Source organism: Platalea leucorodia (assembly GCF_965183815.1).
Source record: "Platalea leucorodia genome assembly, chromosome: Z".
Taxonomy (NCBI): Eukaryota; Metazoa; Chordata; class Aves; order Pelecaniformes; family Threskiornithidae; genus Platalea; species Platalea leucorodia.
The window spans coordinates 81,212,382-81,236,697 of NC_138858.1; the positions used below are offsets into that span (position 1 = coordinate 81,212,382).

Here is a 24,316-nt window from a genome sequence, read left to right on the forward strand (position 1 = left end):
ATGAGACAGTTCAGGCTGAGAGTTTAAGGATGACTTGTAGCAGAGCTTTACCAAGTGTCTGTGCCCAAAGTTACACTCTGCCCCTCCTTCTCACAAAATTTATACCTTGGTCAAGTGTCAAGGTATTCTTCACTTCTCATGCCTCTTTTACATGAAAAAAAAAAAAAAAAAAACCAAAGAAAGCAAAATGGCTTTAAGATTCTAACATGGGAAAACAGTATTTTCTTCATATCTTAGTAAAACAGATGAGGTATCAATCTCTTCAAAGCCAAAATTTTGAAAAACAAAGAACTCATCCTGAGGCAAACACCTGCCTAAAGGAGTAATTTCAAAGCAACTGAAGTTTGTCACAGTTTAAAGATCCTGTTTTCAGATACTTTTACTAGAGGCAAGTGTTGAGCGGCCCCACCATAGATGACACTTATCTCTGCCTACAATCATTTCTAACGCTTGCATACAACCTAATGCTGTCAGCAGCTGCTGAGAAATGTGTTATTTACTTTGCTGCTAAAGTAGCACTGCTGAGCAATCATGCAGCTAGTAGGCCATGAATATCCTGTAAATGTCATATAAAGTGGAAAATAAAAAGTCCCAAACTAGGATGTACCCATCAACTACCTGCATTTAAGACAAAACGAAGAACTGCTGTATAAGAAATAACTTTAAAGACTGAACAACAAATCACAAGTAGGAAGAGGCCTGTTTGTCTGAACTTCAATGATAAAATGCTGTGAACAGGAAAGGATATTGCAACACAATGCCTTCATGTCAGGTTTTCGGATTCTCAGAATTAAAAAATTCCTTGGATTGTATCACTGGTATTCCTAGTCACAGCTAAACATAAAAGATTATTATGAATTAATCTGATAACTAGGACAGCTTTCTGTTAATTGGAAATGTGTGAATAACATACAAACACCATTATTTATAATAAAGTCCTATAAATATTAAAAACTAGAATATAATTGCTTAATACAAAGTTATTAGATGATTCTTTGCATATTTTGAACATGTATACACCCAACAGTCAAAAACCAAGACTCCTTAGGAATTTCCCTCCCCCCAGTCTAGGAATGGCACCTTTGAAATCCAGAAGTGAGTTGCTTTGATGCTACGTTTGGAGCAGTATCCACATTTAAAGTTACAGAAATAGATTTTGCCTCTCCCCAGATCTACTGCACAGTTTAAGGCTTGTATGTGTGCACAGTATGGTCATCATCATACAGCTCTGTACTCCTCTGAACCTGCCTGGTTTACAGCCAGGAGCATTTATTTGGCCTAAATTGGAGAAATCTGTTTTTTCTGGCTCCAGATTAGAAAAGAGTTTTGGACGAGTACTTCTGATGGTGATTTAGATATGCAGGTATATGTAAGATAATACCAAGGTAATAACTAATAATCACTTTCTTTCTAAATGCAGGGTAATTTGGATCTATGAAACAAGTTTTCAAACAAGAATGACAACAGTTACATACCTTTCAGTGTGTTTTATTGCCAGCTTAGCTCATTTTGATCACACACGTTTTCAGAACAACAAAAAATACTGACAGAAACTCTTATCAAATGCAGTCAAGATGAAGTCATATAGTTGTCTGGTGTAAAGACACCTGCCAGGCACTATTAAAAAAAGTTACTACACTACTGAAAGTTTGAAAAATTATAGAATAAAAGCTAAGGGCAAGTATTGATAAAGGTAATCTAATCTTTATTAATAGTGAGTGTAATCTAATTTAGTTGTTTTCTTTAACCTTTAGAATACTGGGACATGCAACTTCCTGAACTGCAGACTCCTCAGAAGCTAACTGTTCATTTAGCTGATTTAGCAACCTTGTATTACATGCAACAACAGCAGTAGAGCATTTAGAATCTTTTTGTCATAATATTGAAAAAAGCTGGGGAATGATTTACCTGAGACCTAGATCTCTAAAAATGAATACATGATATTTTACACAGAGTAGTCCAGGTTCTCAAATCCCACATCTGTGCCTTCTCAGCAGCTAGTCAGATATCATAACAATTATGGTCCCTGCCTTTATTCATACCTTATCTTAACAATAAAAATATTGATAGATTATTTGAGCAATTGCAAGTTTAGAAAACAAAAGCTGAATGTAATTTAGGCCAGAGGTCATATTTTTAGTATGTGAGTATAGCTATCACAAAATGACAGGAATTGTTCAGATAGTAAGAACTGAAAAAACTTTCATAAACGTATCTTAAGAGTCACAATGTTTTTTATTCTTGTAAGAGTGGTCTTATTGCTATTGCTAGATTTATCATTTTTAAGTTTCATTAAATAGGTCTATCAAACAAAAAATTAAAAGCCTTTTCAACTGCATGGTGTAAAAAAAACTCTAAAATAACTAAAATAACTAAAATAATTACATTATGATCACTAATACTGTACATGATGGTCCTTTTGCAGGGGTGAATGTCCACTAAGAGACAGGCTATCCAACATGCGAGAGGAGACTTGATGACAATTTCCCATCTTTTCCTGTCAGAAGTTCTTCCATGCTTTGCTGTTTGGTAGTAGGATGTAGGGGACACTCTCCAGTCACTACTGTACAAACAGAATGCTGAAGGCCATCACGACACAGCACACAGCCACGTAGGGGCTCTTCCGTTCACCTGAGGGGAGGGAAAAAACCCAAACCAAACAAAAATTCAGGCATGACTAAACAGATCTAGGCCACTCCTAGCCTAACCTGGTAATTATCCCATTGCACATGCAAATTAATATTAAACATTTCTAGCTAGAGAAATGCCGTTACAACTACAACTCTGTGTTGAGGAAGAACATGCATGGGAGTGGGAAAACTAAGATGTAGGATAGGATATATTGCTACAGAAAGACAGAGTTGTAAGTGTTTGCTTTAAGCAAAGGACTTCTGTCTTTCTATAAACCGTATTTTCTGAGATGCAGTTTCCAGGAAAACATTAAAAAAAAAAAAAAAAGAATATATTGCTGCTATCTCTTAGTGCCAAAGAGTCAGAAGGCAGGCATCGGAAAAACTGATCAAGATACCAAATCTTTTACTGGCTCTGTTCCCAGTTCTGGCTAAGGGCTATTGCTGCTCAAAAGCTGTTCCACGTCAGCTGAGGTGTACCTCGATGCTGTTTGGCCACGACAGCTGCTATGTGCAGCGTGCATCTTCTATGCATGGTATCATGTAGGAGCCACCTAACTGTCTGGGGAGCTCACAGCAGTCCAGACATGCTCAGATGCCTGTCTTTTTTGTTTTCTAGAGAGACATAACATCATTAGCATGTGGAGAGGGTCTGGTCTACAGATTTTCAGGTTAGTGATAAAAATGGTCAACAGATTACAGAAGTTGCACAGACACCTCTATTTTTGACTCTTTCAAATTGGTGTTACAGTTTTCCAGGGCAGACCATGGATGAAAGTTTAGTTTATGCCATTAACAGACTTCTATTTAGTGGCAAAGGCAATCAAGAAAGATCTATTCCCACCCATTTGGTCCAGAACAAAATGTTACAGAGGTCTCTTGTTCACCAACTAAACTATGAAATAAAATGTATCTCAGGTAGGGAACCATAACACAGTCAGGTGAGTATTAGTAATGTTAATCAGACTGCTACCTATTTTCATGGGCACTTGCTCCATTTAATTAGCCAGGCCTTTTTACTCTTCTACTTAAGTATTACTCTTCATGAATCCACTGACTTCTCTCTGGAGAGCAGAGAGTCCCCTACACTGGATGGTACTTCCAGCCTACAAAACCATCAGGAAGTGTTAACACAGCAATGACTCTTTAAAGTGAGAAGATTCCTGTTTTCATGCATTCAGAAGCATAAAGACAGAGATGGAACTGTTTGCTTTAAACAAAAAAAGTTCAATTTCCTTTTGCTGTGCGAGGTCTTTTGTCTTACTATAAATCATCTTTTCCGAGATGCAGTTTTCAGAGAAACATTAAAGAAAAAAAACTGCCAAGGCTCCCAAGTCTAGCACTAAGGTCTAATCCTCAGAAAAAAAAGTCTCTTTTACCAGCAGGACCTTCAAATACAAGAGCAACAAACTTTCCATAGCAAAAGGAAAATAAAATACTTGCAGTGACACCTCCCATAAGCAGGAATGCCTGCCACAGTGACATTACAAGATGTTGTCATGATCTGGCATATATTTAATTAAACTTCAAATAACTGAATGAATTAACGTCTGCAGTTTCACATCTGTTTAAAATAAATTTTTGAGGAAGTCCACCTCCTACAGTTTAGAGCATTACAATTTTCATATGGCTTATACTTTCCTGCTCTTAATTTTCTTAAAAGAGAAATCACCATGTGGCAGGATTAAACATCATTTTGCACAACTTTGTAAATATGTAACCACTTGCTGGTTATTAAAATCTTATGCACATGTGAAAAGGTTGTTTAAACATACTGGGCAAGTTAAATGTAAAGGAAGCCAGTAGGCATTTTCATTTTTAAAAGCCTACACTTTCTACATGCCTTTGTGATTAACACAAATAAAATGATAGGAATCATCTTCAAAGCCCATTCCCCATACCGAGGATATGGTACTGTTACCTAAGGAAACGTACAAAAGGGACATTAAAATGCTACCTCCTCATCTGTCAGTCTAATAGAAAGTCAAATTGGACCACTCTAGATGTAAGTTGAAAATAAATTAGTGTTTTACATTAAAAAGAAAAAGAAGCAGTTCAGTATGGAGCATGAAAGTGCATGCATTACCTTGGATGCAGCAAATACAAAGACATTAATGTTAGTACATGATGGGAAAGCAAGACTATATTCCAGATGAACTGCAGTTCTTAACTTTATCAAGTTGACAGGGACCTCATAAAACCTCTTGTGTACTCTTTTAAACAGCTTTTTAAACTGTTTGCTGTGCATAGCTAATAGAAAAAATACGCTTGCACTTAATTAACTAAAAATTTTAGAAGACAGTAAGGTAAGGTAAGGTGTTCTCTTCAACCTTAAACAAACCTTAATGCAGCTGAATTTTCACATTTGTTTTTGCTGGTATAGCTCAAAATTCATTTCTGACAGCTGCCACTTTGCCAGTATCTTTCAGTTACAGTACTAAAATTGGTTCTGCCATGTCTATTATCTAAATAGGACAATATCTGCAATCATTTTAACAACAGGTCTTCACAAAAAACTGTTTTTTGCGTCAATGCTTTTTGACATACTGGAAAATGTATGTCATGTCCCTTTCAAAGCCTGAGAATGCAGAGAAGAGAACCATACATTTTTTTCTTTAGGTTCAATGACAAGTAGGAAGATCTAGACTTACAAGTTCAATGTTTCTGCTCTGCATGAACAATGCAATTTGAAGAACACTGTTTTGATGATGGATTTGTAATTTTTTAAAAATCTTGGATATACCTTAATGCTAAGACAAAACTTCCGTTGCATATTCCCATTCCCTTCTCAAAATAAATTCAGAATAAGGATTAAAATAAATATAAACATCAATGTTATGGGAAAACGTCTAAAATCAGATAGAGCTGATCAGCCTCCATACAGATGCCACTTGACATCAAGAGCTTTGCGTAATTCAAAAGTGTACAGAAGCTAACTAAAGAAAGGAGAGAAAAAAAGACATTTGTGATTAAACAGTACCTTACTGCATTATGAATTCCATGTTGTTTTATTACTATAAGCTAAATATCTGGCTTTTGTCAGTGGTCGATTAGAATTTCAAATAGACAGCAGTTTATAAGGAATCACTGATTTCTTTGTATGTTAATAAGAAGTATGCCCTTGGCTATTTCATGTAGTAAAAAGTGCAAAAGATTTCTGCAAATGTAACACCATGTATACGAATTGACATTAGAAAATGCAGGCTTCCATGATGTTAACTAAGATAGTCATATCCTACCCTTCCTTCACTATGTTTCATGGAGGTAAAACCTGCATTTTTTAAGATGATGTATGAGTATGGGTTTCATTGCTACATGGAAACAGTATCCTAAGAAATAATGAATACTCTAGTAAAAGCACTGGTCTTAAAGATTTCAAAAACAAAAAATTACCAATCCTGGCGCATTTCCAGAATATTCCCAATAGTCTGTAAAGATAAAATAAATTAATTAGGCTCTTGGTTTAATAAAATAACTTCAGTCAACTGATTTTATTTCTTCTATGCTAAAACAATTCAAGTAAACTGCAGTTTGTCAACTCGGACACTATTCTCAACATCAGAAAACACCAGATACCTGCACAGAGGGGTACTGGCTATGAACTAAACAAGTGGCAAAGTTCTTTTTAAGTCTAGCAAGTTTTTTTTTGCATGCAAGGAAAACAAAGATGCATTTACTCACTCTGTGTTCCAAATCTAAAGATTTCATCAGAATTCTACATTCTACATTAAATTACCCCAGACAGAAAATTATGTAAAGAAATAAAACAGAACTAGAAAAATACTGGAGTAGAAAATACCAACAAGCCTCCATGTCACTGTATGTATGTTAAGATTTTGAAGCGAGTTTTCCTGCAGGTATGAGAGATGATAAACCTAAATACTTAATGTTTTGTAGTCTCTCTTTTGTATTTCCCTTAGCGATAGATAAAAATGCCTTTTCTAGCAGAGCACACTCATAGGTATAGTCTGATATAGAATACTTGCATTAAAACAAATAATAAAACCATTCTTGAGGTTTGTTTTACTCTTCTACCAAGGTTTACGTTTATGTCTCTAATGCTGCTTGCCCAGGACATTATTCTCACAAGTGAATTAGCAAAGCAGAAAAGCAGGGTTCAAGTATTCAAACCACATCCAAAGCTAGGTACAAGCATGTGCACCACAAATTTATAATTTCTCTGTGTAACTAAAATAATCTCATACTGACCGCTCAAGAGGAACCAGAGCAGGGACTGCTTTAGAATCTGAGGAGGAAGAGGGGAAGAAATACTGAAGCATCCTGAACTAGAAGCCAGCTTTCAGCCTTTCAAATGTTGGTCAAAACTGTGTTGAAAGCTTGTCCACAGGAAGGTTTCCTTCATAGTATGACTGGTTGCAATGCAATAAAAACATCTGGATTCAACTATATTGTCTATTTATAGATTTATGGACTAAAAAAACTTAATTATTTTTCCTCCTTCTCCTGATATGTTTATCAACAGTAACTTCAGGCTACATTATTTGTGGGGTTCTATCTACTACCTGCTGTGATGGCAGTTGTCCAAGTGCTTTCCCACAGTGCTCTGAACCCATATCCACAATGGTTTGATTATCTGTCTTCCCCCTTCCTTGGGCTCTAGCAATTGCCTATTTTTTTCCTGCTTAAATGCGGACAGGTAGTTTTGGGCCACTTGCTCCTGCATACTTCAGCAGTCAACATGTCCTGCACTTTTAAAAAAATAATTTGTTCTACTTCATATTTTATGGCCTCTTTTATAGTCTTAGTTTACTTCAGCATCAATCCCTCTTTCCTTTTAGCAGCCTCCCCTTTATTTCTGAAACAAAGGTCTGGTGTCGGGCAGGTGAGAACCAAGTGTTCCAAGAGGCAGCAACTGACTGAGGTTTTCAAATTTGAAGTGAAATGCTTTTTGACCGATGTACCTCTTGCTGACCAATTTACTGTGAACTGCATTCCAGCATTTTCATTTTTAGAAAACTGTTTTTTTTTTTTTCATTTGTGCTTCAGATCATTTTACCTCAAGCCAAAAGTATTTCTGCATAGTCAAAGCTTATTTCTCCTGCTTTTATATAGCTCCACAAGCAGAAGTAATAATCCCTGTATGTAGACCATCACAGTTTTCCAGGCTAAGAGGTCACACAGTAAAATAACCTGAAGACATCTATGCATTTTTTGAAGATGCATACAGGTAAAAAGGCATTCATGTGTAAATCTTATAGAGCAAAACAGACAGCCCCATAGTACTGCATGGATGGCACTTAAGACTCTCGTAACTGTTGTTACTCTCTGTAAAATTACAATTTACAGATTGCAGGCTGCAAAATCAACACAAAAACTTCCACAGCCCAGCATCTCATGTTACCATCTCTCAAAAACTTGCCTAGGAACTCAAAGAAATAAAACATTACTGTCCTTTTCATATGCGTATTTGAAGAACCTTACCTGGGAAAAAGAGTATTAACTCCTTCAGGCAATCTGTTGAATTTGCCTCACAATCTCAGCAAGGGTAATTCTTTGCCTTCTCAGGGCTTTTTCGACCGCGGGCAACAAAGAAAAGTTACAACTGAAGTACGGTACATTGTTTCTAGCCCTAGAAAACCCCATTCTTGATGAAAATATGAATTTTCCTTTCTGATGTAGGAGGTACAAAACAGTTAGAATGTGGATTTCACCAGCTACCCTTACTGCAGTTAACAATCTATGAACTTGAAGTCACCGCTGACACGAGAACTGACAAGCCTTCCAACAGATGACAACTACCTTTTTAAAAAGTTTGTGCCGCTACTGGAACAGCTCAGTACATCTGTTTGTCCACATAGTTGCTGCTGAGCAAAAGCACATTGAAATCTGGACCTTCTAAACAGTCACAGCCTCTGGATGAACTGGGGAGCTCGTATTAGAAGAAAAGCCTGTGCAGGCCTTCTGCTCTCCTGACTTTTTCCATTACTGTTCCTCTCAGGTCCACAACATGCACCTCTTCAAGTCAAAACCTGTTTGACTATTACAGAAACAATGCAGCCCTGAATGAATCTGCTCCAAAATAATCTCTCCTGAAGCAACTACTCAAAGTAATTGCACTGTTCGTTATTCTCCCCTTCATGGTCATCTTCATCCTTGTTTTGATGAAATGTTTCAGTCTGGCTTGCATAAACTGCTCTTTTCTGGCAGCCCCAAGTCAAATGTGCACGAGCTGCTGCATATTCCTGGCTTAATGTTAAAAGCATGGATCACGAAAGTGGTGTTGGTTATCTGGAGAACTAAAAATGTAGAAATGGAACCCAGTAAGATGAGAAAGGGTTACTGGGGCTTTAGACTTTGGCTGCTAGACTGGGAATGCTGCAAAATGCAGCTGCCATGTGCTTACGAGGACAACCCCACTGCCACTGCAGGAGGGAGTGTGAGAGATACACCACTGCAATGCTTATGGCAAGTCAAAGGAAATCTCCACTGCATATAAGCTAATACATCTTTCTGGTTAACAGGGAGGAGAGAATTTTGTTGTGGTATGCCTTCTCCTCTAGTTAGCATGAAACAGTAAATCTCCACTTGCTTTCTCAACCTTAAATGCTATTGCTCAAGACAAAGCACGTGGAAACACTCAGAACGCATCAAGGAAAATGAAGGTTTAAAATTCTGTTTGGTTTGGTAGGAAAAGACACATTTTGGCAGAAGCCAACAGGATGAAATACAGTGTTATGAGGATGGGTGACATTACTTTGCAACACAGTCTCTCAATCAACAGAAACATGTTTCTTTCCTTACTATCAACAGATTTAAATCTTCACCAAAGGTACCACTCACTTAGTCAGAAATATAGTCAATAACTATCAACATTTCTCCTCTCTGTCACTTTAATATTTTATTGCTACTTTTTAATGCTATTAATTCGGAGCAGCAATAATGAGGTAAGATCATCTCTGTGGCAAAATGAAATATGACTAGAATTTATTTTATCCAGTGTGTCTAGACATTTCCATTTGAGCATGGAATATGTTAGCGAAGAAGGACAGGGATTTAACAGCATATAGGCTCCATGTAAACACCTACAATTCAGGAAACAAATTTCATTGCTTCCAGGCCAACGTTTTATTCTTCAGTACAAAGTAGTCTACATACGTATATATAAAACAAAAATAAAATAGTATGTCCAACATCTATATAAATACAAACCTACAGATCAAACACCCAACTCCTCCAGTGTGTCAACACCCTTTGAAAACATTTTATGAAGAGAGTTCTATTGTACTCCAGACAGATTTGCCTCAAGAATAAACAGAGTAGGTCCAGATTAAAGGAAATACTCCCTGCCAAGAAGAGCACTAAAATTTTAATCAGTAAAGTAAATATTCTTACTTCTTACTGTGTATACCTCATTGACTATTGTGTTATGTTCCAGCAGACACCCAAATTCCCCTTGCCCCCCCCCCCCCCCCCAGTCCTTCATGAAGTTATCCCTTCTTTCCATCTTTATTTTTATGAAAAGAAATCTCTCATGTCAGTGGCAACCTCACGGCCTCATATGAAAGGACACAAGCATTTTCATATCAGAACTCCAAATCAAAAAAAAGCTAGCGTACTGTGGGTATCTTACACTGCTAAAAGAAAACTTGTGTGATAAAATAACAATTCCAGAGGTTAATTACAACAAAGGTTTTCAGAAGACAAACACTCAAGGTTCTTGGTGACAAGAGTCTACTTAAAACTTGACACTTTTTCTGCAAATTAAATGCAGAAATGACAGAAGAAACTTTGGGAAAAAACATTTTCTTTAACAGCAAATGATCGAATGGAAAAAGTGGACAAGTGAAACTCCAGTGCCCAAAAGCCTGTCTGTTTTTTCCAGCTAGAACATTACCAGCTAGAATTACCTCCTACTTCTATAAATATTATCTCCTTTGTATTAACCTTAGGTGACAGTATTATTGAAATACTATGGGCGGCCTCAGTGGTTTCTAGGTCAAAATTGCCCAATCATTACTTCAAAACCACAGCATTTAAATCACAGTTCTGCATACTGCTGATTGCACCCAACATCCAGTCACATTCTTTGTAGCACAAAGAAAACTGGTAACCAAAAGGTGAATTGGTATTAACAGCATAAGTGAGGCACAGATTTGGCTCCATGGCTGTGCCCACTTCCCACCACCCCAAAAATTGTCCTGCTGAGCAGGGTAGAGAAGAACTGTTTTGCAGCAGTATTGGCCCCGCAACATTAAGCACATTCCAGGAGACAGCGGAACACAAAGGAGAAAAACACTGGTCACCTAGGAACATGTGCTTTAGGAATGAATAAAAGTGAGAGATGATGTTAGAGTGACCAAAGGACAAAAAAAATAGGTTAGGTTTTGTAGAAGCTTTCAAAAACTCATCTACAAATTCCTTTGTCTTAGAGAATACAAAACAATGACTTAGAGACCATACATAAGGATAGTGTTGCTTATTTAAAAAAAATTTTAATTTTTTTAGTTACAGACTATTGCTAAAGCTGTGTTTCAAACTTGTACCTCCAAATCGCCTATCTTGAAAACAACCAAAAAGCAAACTTCTGCTGTTAATGTTTTCTTACCCACTCTAAGAACCAAAAATAAATCATTACAGCAGTAGCCACATGCAGGAAGATGTTTTACTTCTGTCACTCATTTCTGTATCTTTAATAAGCATCTAACGAGAAAGCTGCAAATCTAGAAAATAACTAATAAAGCAACATTAGCTGGCTTTGTTAGTTAATAAATTCTTACTAAAAAAATTGCAACTAAGTGCTTGCAAATACCTTATTGCCTTCTCTTGAAGGTATACAATGAAGATTTTTATCTTTAAAAAAGAGAAATTTTTCAAAATAGGATTTGTATTATCACCCATCATTAGAAGATACTAAGAGTAAAACATTGCAATTAAAAGCAAACAGCTTGTGTATTTTTAAAATGATCAGACTACATACCCAGTTTTATTTTTGTCCAGTAAGCTGGGAGCCAAGGACCTGATATAGGCACAGGTACATATGAGCAGCAAGATTACAGTTAGTAGACTCTGAAAGTTGAAGATGGCAGACTGCAAAAGAAAATCAGAAAAGAAAAATTACATCTTTGCAGTACAAAATTTCCCTCACTGCATAAGCTGGAGAAAACAAGTGAGCCCCTAGACAACACCCATTAAAAACAAAATGAAACCTACAATGCCAATGAGTCAGAAACTCTTTTTACAGCCCGTTGCACACAATGATGGAAGAATGGAGTTTTTCCTTCTCAATCCATCCCAGAAAGGGTAAAGAAATAGCAGGCAAAATGGTAACCTTACAGTTTTGTTCCCAGGCACCTGTTCCAAAGCCAGCTTTTGGAAACCCATTAGCAGCAGGCTAAGAATTACAGAAAACAGATTTTCCCTCTCGGCCAAGAGTAAGTATAACGGCGGTTTGCATCAAAGAATATGGTGGTGGTGGTGAAGGTGGAGGTGAAGAGTATTTGACAACTAAACCAGCGGTCGCCAAGACAGAGAATAACAAGAAATATGCAGGAAGACTGTTAATATACTGCTTTATGAAGACTACACCCAAAATTCAACAGATTTCTAGAAATATATACAGTTAAACCCACCTGAACGATGAAAAGATAAGAGATTAATTTTATTTTCAAATAATATTTTCATTTTAAATTTAAAAACATCTTTCCTATAAATACATTTTTTAGAAGTGCTAATTGTATGGAAAATGCTAGACAAATGAAGGAATTGCTTCAGGATGAAGAAGTAAAAATCTATAGCTTGATACTCAAACTAATTTGCTTATTGGCAATAAGAAGAAACAATTCTTGAGAAACCGCTACAATATTTGGCTATTTGCTGAAGTTTAAAGTATCGGTAAAATGCAGTAAGTGTATCTCACAAGCATTTTTTATTTAACTAAAGTCTGAGTCTTGTGTGGCCAACATGTTCTTTAATCATTAACTTATAAGCAACTATCATTGCTTACGTGAAGCAATCTTTTCCAGAAGTATAAACATTACGGCGGGAGAGAAGGTACTCAGGTTAAGGACTGCTGTAACTCCATATCCGAGTACACAATCTGGAAGAAAGATGACTGATGCCGGTTTCCAGCAACTGCCACATCACCATCCCAATAAATAATGCACTAGAAACATTTTTTTTTTTCCCAACAGATTCACTGGAATTTTTAGTAGAAATATTTGCCTACTAGTCTTTGTGATTTGTAGCTTCTGATAATTAGTCCCAAATCTGAGACTTAGATTCTTCTTACAGTGTGAAAATAATCCAGCTGCATGAAGCTGCAGATTTATTGTTTTGGTTTTTTGGTTTTTTTTTTGTTTTTTTTAACTTGGCATGTCTCAGCTGACATTTTGGTCAACTTAACAGCACCAGGTAGTACACCAGGCAATTGCTTACTTCAAGCAGCCTTATTTTCTCTTTTCTCAGCTGCCTTCATTTGCAAATCCTATTTAGTCTGAACTCCAAAAAAATGGCAAAGTAAATACAATACATTCACTCTTTGTTCTGGAGTTCTTTTGAATTTGTGTCTAAATATCTCATATTTTTTGGTACTGCTCAACCCAGAAGGCTGAGTAGTAGTATTTATTTAAGTGTAAGTACTTAGCACTTATGAAGGGATATTACATTGCAGTCTCCTTCTTAAAGCAGAACTCATTGGGATTTATGACCACATCAGAGCTCCCATTTCCATAGCCTGAGGCACATCTCTGTTGATCTATGTGCACTTTCTTTCTACGTCACAAAATTCTAATGTTTTGGAGCTCTGATAATCAAATTTCTCTGAAAAGTTAAGGAGAATTACAAAATAAAATCACGGTATTTCAGTTCAGTATTGCACTAACAGCAAATTAAGAGACAAAACCGAGATGCTCTAGTAGAAGCAAAGCCATTGGAACATCCACAACCCTTCTGATACTGAGATTTAAAATCTCGTAACAAAAAAAAACCAACCCAAAACCTTAGCTTACGTAGAAGTCTCCATGAATTATATGAAGCAATACCGGAACATGCATACAACTGCCAGCCTGAATACCTGCATTAGACAGGGCTAGATACACAAACTAATTTAAATGTCTAAGTTAACGGGGTCCAACAGGCCATCCATGGGTGGAGAGCTATGCGTTAAGAAGGAACAGCATAGAGAGGCTCAAGGAGCAACTGAACAACTCTGACTCTGCAGCCTGTATGAGAGATTTCAGCATCCTTGAGGGCATGCCCTCAAAGGCAGCATTAGCCATTGGAGTGGGTCCACTACTCTCCCCTTTACTTTGGCCCAAAGCAGGAGCCCTCTCGCATCAGCCATCTTTCTGCAGGAGCAGAATTCCCAAGCCAGTGCCCTCATTCCATGTGCCCTTTCAATGACAGTAGCCTGAGAGACAAAAAAAAGGGACAGGGTGAAAACGTGATTATTAGGATGCAGAGAGAAGGCAGGCAGTGGAGAAAGGTAAACAGTAAATGGCAGCTACGTGCAACAGCTGACATGCAGGAAGGTTTCCATGATAAGTGAGAACACGAGAGGGGATATTACATGCGTGGAGCAGTGATGCAACACCCAAAGCCAGTCCTCAGGTCCTCAAGGTGAGGCTGCTTTCTCTTCTCCTGAGCCACAGCATTTGCTGAATCATGTTTAGTTTAGTATTTTAGCTTAGCTAGCCGAGTCATCGTATCTGTTCCACCGTGTTGTACATAATGGACAGATTATCTACAAAGGACAAAACAATTCCCATCATTATCAGTAGACTCCTGCCTTTGTACTAGGCACAAGCTTTTGCCAGCTTCAGAAATCATGACACTCTGAATTCCCTTGCAGAGAAAACTCTTACAACCTATGAGAGGCAGCGTCTCCTGGCTCCTGCGGGTCTAGGAACGCGACGGGGCCGGATCCAGGAGTGGCTGCCTCTCAGCAAAGCCAGATACTCCCTATCAACTGATTAATTCGATCAGTCCTCCGGGAGAGACAGCTGCTCTCGACATCTCACAGCACAGTGCCTGCCAGAGCTCGGTTCCCATGAATTCCTGCAAGCTTTCTCCTGCAGCTGCTTCCCAAGGAGGCTGTTGGTATCGGGTACTTCAACATTCGAAAATGGCAGAAGGGCACACTTGCTTCCTTTTAAGCAGGGACTGTAAATGTATACTCATGAAATGTGTTATTAGTCAATCAATAGGGGCAGTATATAATTGTTCTTTGTTGGGCTCTTCAACTGTTTCTCCAGATATGCAGCGTAGGGCATCGCTGTAATTACAGATGCCATTCCACTGAAATGTGCTCTGAATTACATATTTATCTATATAGTCATTTTAAAAGGAAGGACATGCATATTTTAAAATTTGTTTACAATTTTAAACTGGAAATGAAAATTTATTTCTGAAGTAGATGGCTTCACATTTCACATCTGAAGTAATTCTTACGGCCCAGCTGAATTTACAGAAAAGGGAAATTTACATCCAGCTGCTTGAACTGATGTAATTAAAAGCTGCTATAAGAGTCATACGTTACTTGGAATCCTTTTAAAAAATACTGCATTCACATACCAAGCTATTTGGAAAATGTTGTAATGTAGGTGGGTTGCAGTTTATTTGGTTAAACTGGGTTTCTCTGATCCAAAAGTAATTAATTGGAATTTTTCAAACATGTTGACTGGCTTACCGTAGATCCTGTGAGCCTCATTCCCACTATAAAGAATTTCAGCACATGGAGAAGTTGATGCTATCTTTTAGACTGTGTCCACACGCCGGTGAAAAGACAACTAACTTCCCAAGACTCAGACGGCAAATGCAGAAAAAAAACAGCAGTGGTATTTTATTCTTGTTTTAGACACTGCAAGCTGTGGCTTTAATTATATATGCTGCAATTTTCTACATCTGCATTTGGCACACTTCTGACACGGAGGAAACACCTTAGTAGTTATATTCTGTGTTACTTAAGTAATTACATTTTCCCCGCTCTGCCCCATGCGCTGTCTCCAGGTAGTTGTGGAGCACTATCACATCACCTGCAGCACTAATGAGATATTGTATTCAGCAGAACTTGCAAGAGCAAGTTTTTTCATAAGTCTTTAGAAATTTAAGACCATGGATTTTAGCTTTGAGGGCTAAATGCCCAAAGGCTCTTTTAAATTCTTCCCAAAATTAGACCTTAAAAAAAATGCCTCGATATTATTTCCCTGATCATATCATATCTTAGTAAAAACAATTCCATTTAATACACCATAGAAATAAAGAATGAATACTCTTGAAAGTTTTCTTGTGTTCAGATTAGCAGTGGTGGCATGTATTAGAAATACTCATGTGAATATATGGTAGTTAGAAGACAAACACTACGGCTAGAGACATTTGAACATATTCCCAGCCGAGTCCACATCTGAACAGCATAGCTGTCAGCACAGAGGCTGCTGAGGCAAAACAGGGAGTTATAAGGAAAGAAATGTCTCTTCCCAGTTGTCTGTGGAAGACATCTTCGATGAGTCTACTACAACACAGGAGCAGGAGATGGTGCAACAGGTCCTTTTTCTGGGGTGAGGAGAGGGAAGGAGGAGCTTGTGGATTGAATAAAAAGAAATCTATGGAATAGTACGTGGTAATGAAAGTTTAATATAATAAAGTATAAACTAAAGTTTAATATACTTTAGTAAGTGTTGATTTAGAGTGAAAAATTTCCTATGTGGCTGAGAAAGGGAATCCTGATGGACCATAACATTTGCACAGCCCCTGTCAACCTGATTATAGACAATGTTGTTACTCCTACAATTTAGTCAGCATTAAATTTACTACACTTGGGGAGAAGGGAAAAAAAAAAAAAAAAAAAAAAAAAGAGGCAGCTCAGAGTTCTGGTTACTAACAACTCTTGCACTTTATAAGATTATTTAATTCAATGTGCTGAAAGGAAGGCCATGCTCAGATGTTTGCCTAAATTTTTAGTGATGACTGGTAAATGTGTATTCAGCCTCAGCAGACATAGCTATAATAGATGCACCGATCCTAAACTTTTTTCTTCAGTGAAAACAACAGCCATAGCTAAGACTGTTCTGTATCTGCTTCTGTACTTCTTATTCGCCCCATCACTCCTACATTCTCTGATTCAGATACTGTTCTGTTCCATGTCTTTGCAGACAGCACCACAGAAATATGAACCACTGAATGATGCAACCCTTGGGTAGCACTATAATAAATTACATCATAAGTTTTGATGCAACTATACATGTCATGGAAGGACCAGCTGAAATGCCCTTTGCCTCATATACTTTCATTTAAACTAAACTACCTGATATCATGGTTCTAGGGGAAAAAAAACATGCTGGAGGAGAACATAAACCCCATACTGTTGTCCCCCTGGGTTGGTAGAAAGCCTAAAACAAAAGCTCTCCCAGTTTATGTCAACAGACTTAACACTGAAACCAAAGCTTAATCTTCCTTAGACTTTCAGAATTTACAAAATGATTACTCTCGCTCTGATTGCAGCGTGACCATGATTTCATCTGTGTGTGCTATAAAAAAAGAAGTCATCGTAGTGCCAGCAAGTTGTTAAAATTTTGCCCCATAGTTACTACTATAATAATCAATTTATGTGGGCAGACACAGATAAATTATTGGGATGTCCTAAAGAAATGATAACCACATTTGTTTAATGCAGAAGATACAGTCTTTCTAGAACAGTTTTTTCTTTTTTACTCCTCAATATTATAAAAGTGCTGGACAATTATGTTCTCTGGAACCAAAGAAACGCATGCTGAGATCTGATTGTTTAACTGCCTTTCTCATATTAAGATGTGAGCGAGAGCTTACGCTGTAGTCATACTGTGTTTAAGCAAGAGCTGATAAAAATGTAAAACCCTACATTAAAATAGTAATGTAGGCTTCAAATGACACCGTAGAAAAGTGAAATCAATCTATGAAATTTTAATGAAGGGGTCCTTAAAAAGCTGAAAGAGAAAATGCTTATTATCTAAGGTTTCCATTAGGTACTGTAATTCTTATTTTCCCAGTTTAAATCTAATTTTTAGGAGTATAATATTGAAAAAAATAATAGGAAAGAAAACATGTAAGACTACTCCCAACCTGAAAGTCAAAGCAATTGCTAAAAATTAATGAAAACATGCACACAATTATATTATTTTCCAACCTATTCTGAAATAATTTGTTTTCCCACTGCTGCCAAATGTAATCTGATAAAAATGAATGGAAAATAAGCATTTGTAAAGGAGGCATGCTAGTTACAAGAAAAATACAAAACTTGCAAATCAGTTACGTTTGAAGTGCTTATTGGCAAAACTACACTGAAGAACTAATCAAGAGGCGTTTAGACAAAACTGGTTTGTGCTTACTAAGTGTCCAAATACCGTCCAGTTAGCAGTTACTGGTTGCTCCAACATGAATATGGTTTTTTACTTTAAGTTTACTGCATATTCACCCTAGTATTTAGTTTCCAAGAAATTTAAGTACAATATTTAATGCTCATTCCCATTTATGTCTAAAATATTCAAAGTTCTGTCTAAAATATATATTTTTGCATTCATAAAATTTAGGCTAAGGCTCAGTTAGAGTAATAGGGAATCTTTCCCCTAAACGTTTCTTGAAGAAGAATGTTGTCTAATTTAAATGGCAAGTGCAGCACATAGGAACTGACACGTATGCTTTTCAGCCAACTGAAGACTAATACATCTGTTTAAAACATAACCAATCTCTTTAAACAATTAGACAATGAATTAACAGATGGAAACAGTTGTCCTCTCCTACAAAAGCTCTCTTGACTTTAACACATTTAGTTTTTTTTACTGCAATTCAAATCCACAGACCAACGCTGAAATGACACCTCAAGGTGACGATGTTGAAATTCCATGCTCACTTGAATTCCTTCTTCTTTGCCCAAATACCTAGACAATCGTTTCAAAATTGAACTTTTGGTGTAAACAGCTAGCAGATGCAGCATTTCACCAAAAAATCTTACAGTAAAAAACAAAGTGAAAGTTACTATATTAAGCTTTTTATCAGGGTTACTGTAACACATAGGTGTAGATGTCCATATATCTACTCAACAAACAGACTTTTGTTAGATGTGGCAGTAAAAGCTTAAGGTATCTTTTCCTCCATGTCTTCTTTGCAGATTATATAGTTTGCAATTTTACAGAGATTTTTTTTTTTCTGCTCTCTTCCCCCTTTAGATAATAGGAATAATTTCTATAATCCTCTTTTTAGGATGCTGAAGCTAAGTATGTTCTCCGGAGTAACAGGGAACCAAACAGTAGTTTCTGTAACTATGAACAAAGTCGGTGATATTCAGCCATTGCCACAGAGCTCTCTAAAAGGACATAATCTCAATTTGTAGCTCTTTTGCCTCTCGTGCCCTAAAAATCTGTACATTAGAGATTTCTAGAGTGTAGTCAAACAGAAGGAGAAAAATTTTCCATGTAAAGAAAAAGACATCTTCTCCCATAACGAGTAAGTTCTGGCTAACATTCCATCGGTTGGTGTTTGATACATTTAAGAAAATAATGTTATGGTGAAAGTTCTACTATCATATCAAACTCACAAGAAAGAATCAGAAACTACAGATTGGCTCCACGGCACAAGAGGAAAAAAACACATGACTTCTATTTCTCTGAATGTCTCTTATCCCCACAGAAAGCCTGTGCAATTCAAAGCTGAACTACATTCCTGAACTCCTTACAAAAGCCTAAGAAGTTGCTGCATGCAGTAAAGGGACAGTATGTTCTTTGTGTTCTAAAGGCTGCACAAAAAGCTTATCTTTTAATTTATCTAAGAATTAAAAAAAATTAATAACTTTATGCATACTATTTATATACTTTTTTTTTTGTTCATTAATAGTAGAAGTATCTATCAGGAAAAAACATAGTAAAGAAATAATGAAAAGCTCTGCTAAGTCTCTGATGTCCCATGGCACTGGGCAGAGGCCTCTTTTTTTGGCAGAGTTCAGGTGCGTGGCTTGAATTCTTAGCATCTGTAAGACAGGTAACATTTTTGGCAAGATGGCAGCTGTTTCAACCTTCTTTCCCTGGTCACAAAATTGAAAATGAAAACTTTTGGTGAGTTTGAAAACCAAGCTCTGGGCATCAGCAGAAAAATGTATTCAACACTGTAGCTATTACAGTGGATGGGCACGGTGTCTAATGCTGCAGCCAATCAAAAAATTAAATTGTGACATTGACTATTTTATGATAACGTCCTTTCTTTCTCAACCTAAGAGTCTGGATCATGAGTAGAAAATCTACAGTGTATAATCAGCCCATTATTAATTTCAAATGGCCTGTGGAAAAATGTGATTTCCCCACTTCTCATGGTATTGCTGAATAAAATTAAGATGTTTAATAGCAGACAGAATGTCAAAGATGTTTAGTAAGAACTGCTCAGCAGTCAGCAAAGAAATGGTTTCTCACAACTGATGTCATTCCTGGACTGTTCAGGTATGTGGTAAAATTTGTAAAAGTAGACTCACTGCATCCTGCTCTTCCCAAATCAGATCAAGAGATGCATCTTAAAATGGCAGAAGAAAGTTTCCTCTGTTCTATAGTCACAGAAGCAAAATATTGATGATATATTTTCACATCTTCTTGTAAACTGACACAGAAGTATCTATATTGAACACCTGAAGTAGTAACTTACAACATGCCTAATCCACAGCAGCATTACTACGTACAAGTGCAGTTACAGATAGTATGAGATTTACTAAGCACCAATACTAGTGTAGTAAAGAACATACTTCACTGTCCCTACCTAGTTATGCTGCACCTCCTATTCCTCCCTTCCTCTCTCCTTTTCAATTCTCTGACAAGCTTGTTGTTCTGACGGGAGGAAGGGTACATGGAGAACAAATCCTTCTTGCTTTCTCCTCAGTTTTCAATGTTTGCTCCTACTGCTGGGGCATGCCAGAGCTGCCATGAGGGTCAACAAGTATTGAGTGCAGGAATGCAAGTCAGGAGTTGCACGATTGGTGGCAAAGGAGGTCCTAGCATGTTCTTGCATTAGAGCCTTGGTGTAAGACCAAAATCCTCAGATTCCCAGAAAAATCAGATTAGCTGGGTAGCAAAGGCTTTATCAGATAAAAAATTTGTTACTGCAGCTATAAATCCCTGAAATTCTAATTGCTTCTTATTCAAAAATTTCATTGCCTGATGGCATTATAATACTGACATGCAAAATTACGGCATTATAATACTGACATCATTATTCCAAAATAAATTTACAAAGACACATTAAGACTGTAAGATGAACTAGGAGATGTTTTTAATCCTATGTACCTTTAGGCCATGATAAAAACAAAGTTATTAGCAAATTTGAATCAGGATCGATTCCTCCTTGTAACTTTGAATAAGCCAAACACAAAACTTTGTACTTGAAGACTCCTGAAAGCTCTTTTGCAGAACACTGTCTCAGATTCTGGTATGTTTATATCCAAGAGCTTGGTCTGGATCAATATTTACTAAGGAATGTTTTTGCAATTGGTTATATGAGCAATTCCCCTTCCTTCTATAAACACCATTCTAAGACAGAAACAAAGATTGTGACAGAAATGTTTGTCCTTATGGTAAGTTCCAAAATCAATTTTTCAGCAGTAATGTGGGGCTCAAGGTCAGTCCTAACAAGGGAAAAGAAGCCATCTTTGTGAATTTTTCTGTAATTCTTTATTTTCTTCATCATCAAATTGCAATTGCAGGCACAAAACATATCTACTAAGATGTTTTTTGTAGTGTACACACATTTGGCTGCAATTGCACATTTTTACTACAACGGAAAGTGAAGACCACCCTTCAGCAGCAGAGAGGCTCATCATTAATTTTCATGTTACTTCAGGCTTCTTCCCTGTTTCCAGCCATCATACCACATGCATGTGGCAAATTTTTCAACCCCACTAGGAAAAGTTTTGTTGAGTTTTCAGATATAAAATTTCAAAAGTTGGCAGGATAAACTGACACAATGATTTGTGAAAGTCAGTAAACAAGACATACTCTGCTTTTAAATAAATTAAGCAGCTGTGTCATTATACTGCATCCCTTGTTTCCAGTAACTTTTTAATCCATTGAGCAGCTTTTACCCACTTTCAAAGTTGGTTTAAGTTAAAATAGTACTTTTTTCTCTACCCACTGGCAGTGAACTGGAAGAAAATAAACACAAGTTGTGCTTTCACATAAAGGAAAAGACAGGTAGAAGGCAGCTTATATAGATTCTGTCTGGCAGCAGCTGGCTGTTCACCCAGCACAAGTTTTGACTTGCTTAGTAAGATGTGATAAGGAAGCCTGGGAGACAATAGGATAGAAAGTTCCAAAGCATAAAGTCCTTTGGAAATTTTGCTTCAAAAATTATGTTATTCACAGAGCTAGTGGCCTGCCACAGTTGTAGCTTATTTTCTGTGGAGAAAGAGAACAAATTGGAGGTGTATTTCTACTCTCTTCCATTTGACGATACACAGACAGCTGCTGTTTCCTATCTCACAGTCAAGTGTGAGCTTAAAAGAAAGGTCATTAACTACAGCTCACGACTGCTAATCTCACAACACAGCTTCTTCCTAAGAGCCATGACACCAGAGGTAGCATCATGGAGAATCCAAAGTCCTGGATATGCCATGAAGGTTATTGTTTTCCCTGAGGAAATTCAAACACCACAGGACTGAGGAATCTTATTTTCACCTGCTTTGACACAAAACCACAACAAAAATCTCATTAAAGATTCTATCTTACTGCAGGTTCCTTGAAGCAGAGTAACCTCTAACAAGCAACATGGACAAGAGGAGAAAAAAATTCTCACACGATCTTGTACGCTTGTCATAATCTTTTTGCTAGCTATAAACATCAATGTTATGTTTAAGTGTTAAACTGAGCAACATAAATGTCCCACTGATTGTCAAGGTTCTCTTGCCTTTTTTCTACAATCTCAATTCCTTTTAAGCACTATGAAGAACAGCAAGGCGATGTGGTACTGTATCTACCTTCTCAAGGCACTGATTAGAGGTGAGGTACTCACTTCTCTTTTGTTTCTCGTCTTCTGCATGTGTGTTTTAGATCTTTGGAGATAATTTATGCGTCTTATCATGAAAACCTTTTGTTCACTGCTTAAAGCCACAGATTAGAACAGGTTCATCTGAAAGATCTGCCAAGGAATGCTCAGGTGAGCAACTTCCAGCAGTTTCCTGCTGGTGACAAGATCTGGAGCCTAGGAACTTTTTTTGAACTTAACCATAAGAAAATTCAAGAGATATTAATCTTTTAATAAATACATGGTAAGTACAAAAGATTCAGTGGGAGTTGAACAGTATACATCACTGGTGACAGATAACCTGTGAAGGTCGGGTTGGATGGGGCTTTGAGCAGCCTGATCTAGTGGAAGGTGTCATTGGCCATGGCGGGGGGGTGGACTAAGTGATCTTTAAGGTCCCTTCCAAGCCAAACCATTCTGTGCCTCTCAAGAAAACTTATGAAAATGCTAATCTTAAAACAGTCCTGCGTTGAAGTAAAAGTTACGTACAAACCTTTATTTGTACATGGAACCCTCTTCTTTTCTTAGCTGTTCCTTTGTTTTTCCTTTTAATTTTAAAATCCTATCTGCACTGCTCATATAAAGATCTTCCCCTTAGCGGAGAAAGATTATTTCACAGCACAGCTTTAACCCAAATACAAGTCTTTAATTTATATTCTCTGTATGTAGAATGAAAAAAAGGCAGACACCATAGAAAACAAATGGCAATATTAATATGCCTCCAGGTCAACTCCATATACACCATTCATACTTTTCTTTAGCAAACGGACCTAGGCCTCTGACGCTATTCCTGAAAAACGAGAGCAGTCAACGTCAGGACTCAGCTTACTGCTCAAGAAGCAAGACGTCAAACAACATACCCATTAAATCAGAAGGTCAGAAGAGACATAAATACTACCCTGACAGACACTGCACGGAAGACCCGGGCTACGCCGGTACAGACGGAACACGTGCCGGGCCGGCGGCGGGTGGGGCACCAGGGGGGGCGCAGACACGACCGCTTCGCCTTACTGCTAGGCCAAATGCTAAACAAGGCTTTACCAGGATGGCTCCGCTCCCGCGGGCTCGCTGCCCCGCGTCGGGGCGAGGGCCTCGGCCTCTGAGGGGATTCAAAGGCCCGGCCTGGATGGGATGCGAGGGGCCTCTGGGGTGCCACCGGGCCCGGGAAGCGTCGCTCGGCAGGGACGCGGATTGCCGGGTGGCGGGGAAACCGGCAGTGCCGGCGGGAGGGGGAGGGGGCCGGGGCCGGGGCCGGGGCCAGTCCCGCGGCGACCCCGGAGCGGAGCCGGCGCCCCCCGCCCGCCCGTCGCCCCGCGCTTACCATGGCGACCCGCTCGCAGCCACATCACACTTCCGGCGGGCGGGCGGTGGAGCGGAAGCGCGCCCACGGGGCGCCCCGTTCAAGGGCATGGGCGGGGCCTCTGCCGGGATTGGCAGCTGCCGACGTCAGCGACCGCGATTGGCAGGAGCGGCCGGAGGAAGGCGGGACGGAAGGGCGAGCGCCATCCTCATTGGCTGTTGCGCGGCCACCGGGAGCGCGGCTTCTTCGGGTAGGCGGAAGTAGCGGGAGGCGGCGGCACGGGAGGAGGAGGAGGAGGAGGAGGAGGTAGGTCGGGGCGCCCCGCCTCCTCCGCCGTGAGGGCGGTGGCCGCCGGTGGGGCTGGGGCCAGCGAGGCCGGGGCCAGCGAGGCCGTCAACTGCCA

The 24,316-nt window shown here is 38.4% G+C and overlaps 1 protein-coding gene across 1 annotated transcript; it reads right to left on the reverse strand.

Moving 5' to 3' along the window:
- Window positions 1–1,498: 1,498 nt before the first annotated feature.
- On the reverse strand, window positions 1,499–24,019 carry TMEM167A (transmembrane protein 167A). Its single transcript, XM_082337512.1, has 4 exons — window positions 23,935–24,019; window positions 11,569–11,678; window positions 6,024–6,058; window positions 1,499–2,631 (listed from the first exon to the last, which is right to left on the reverse strand). The coding sequence occupies exons 1-4, from the start codon at window positions 23,935–23,937 to the stop codon at window positions 2,561–2,563; spliced, it is 219 nt and encodes a 72-aa protein (XP_082193638.1). The 5' UTR covers window positions 23,938–24,019; the 3' UTR covers window positions 1,499–2,560.
- Between the last annotated feature and the right edge of the window lie 297 nt (window positions 24,020–24,316).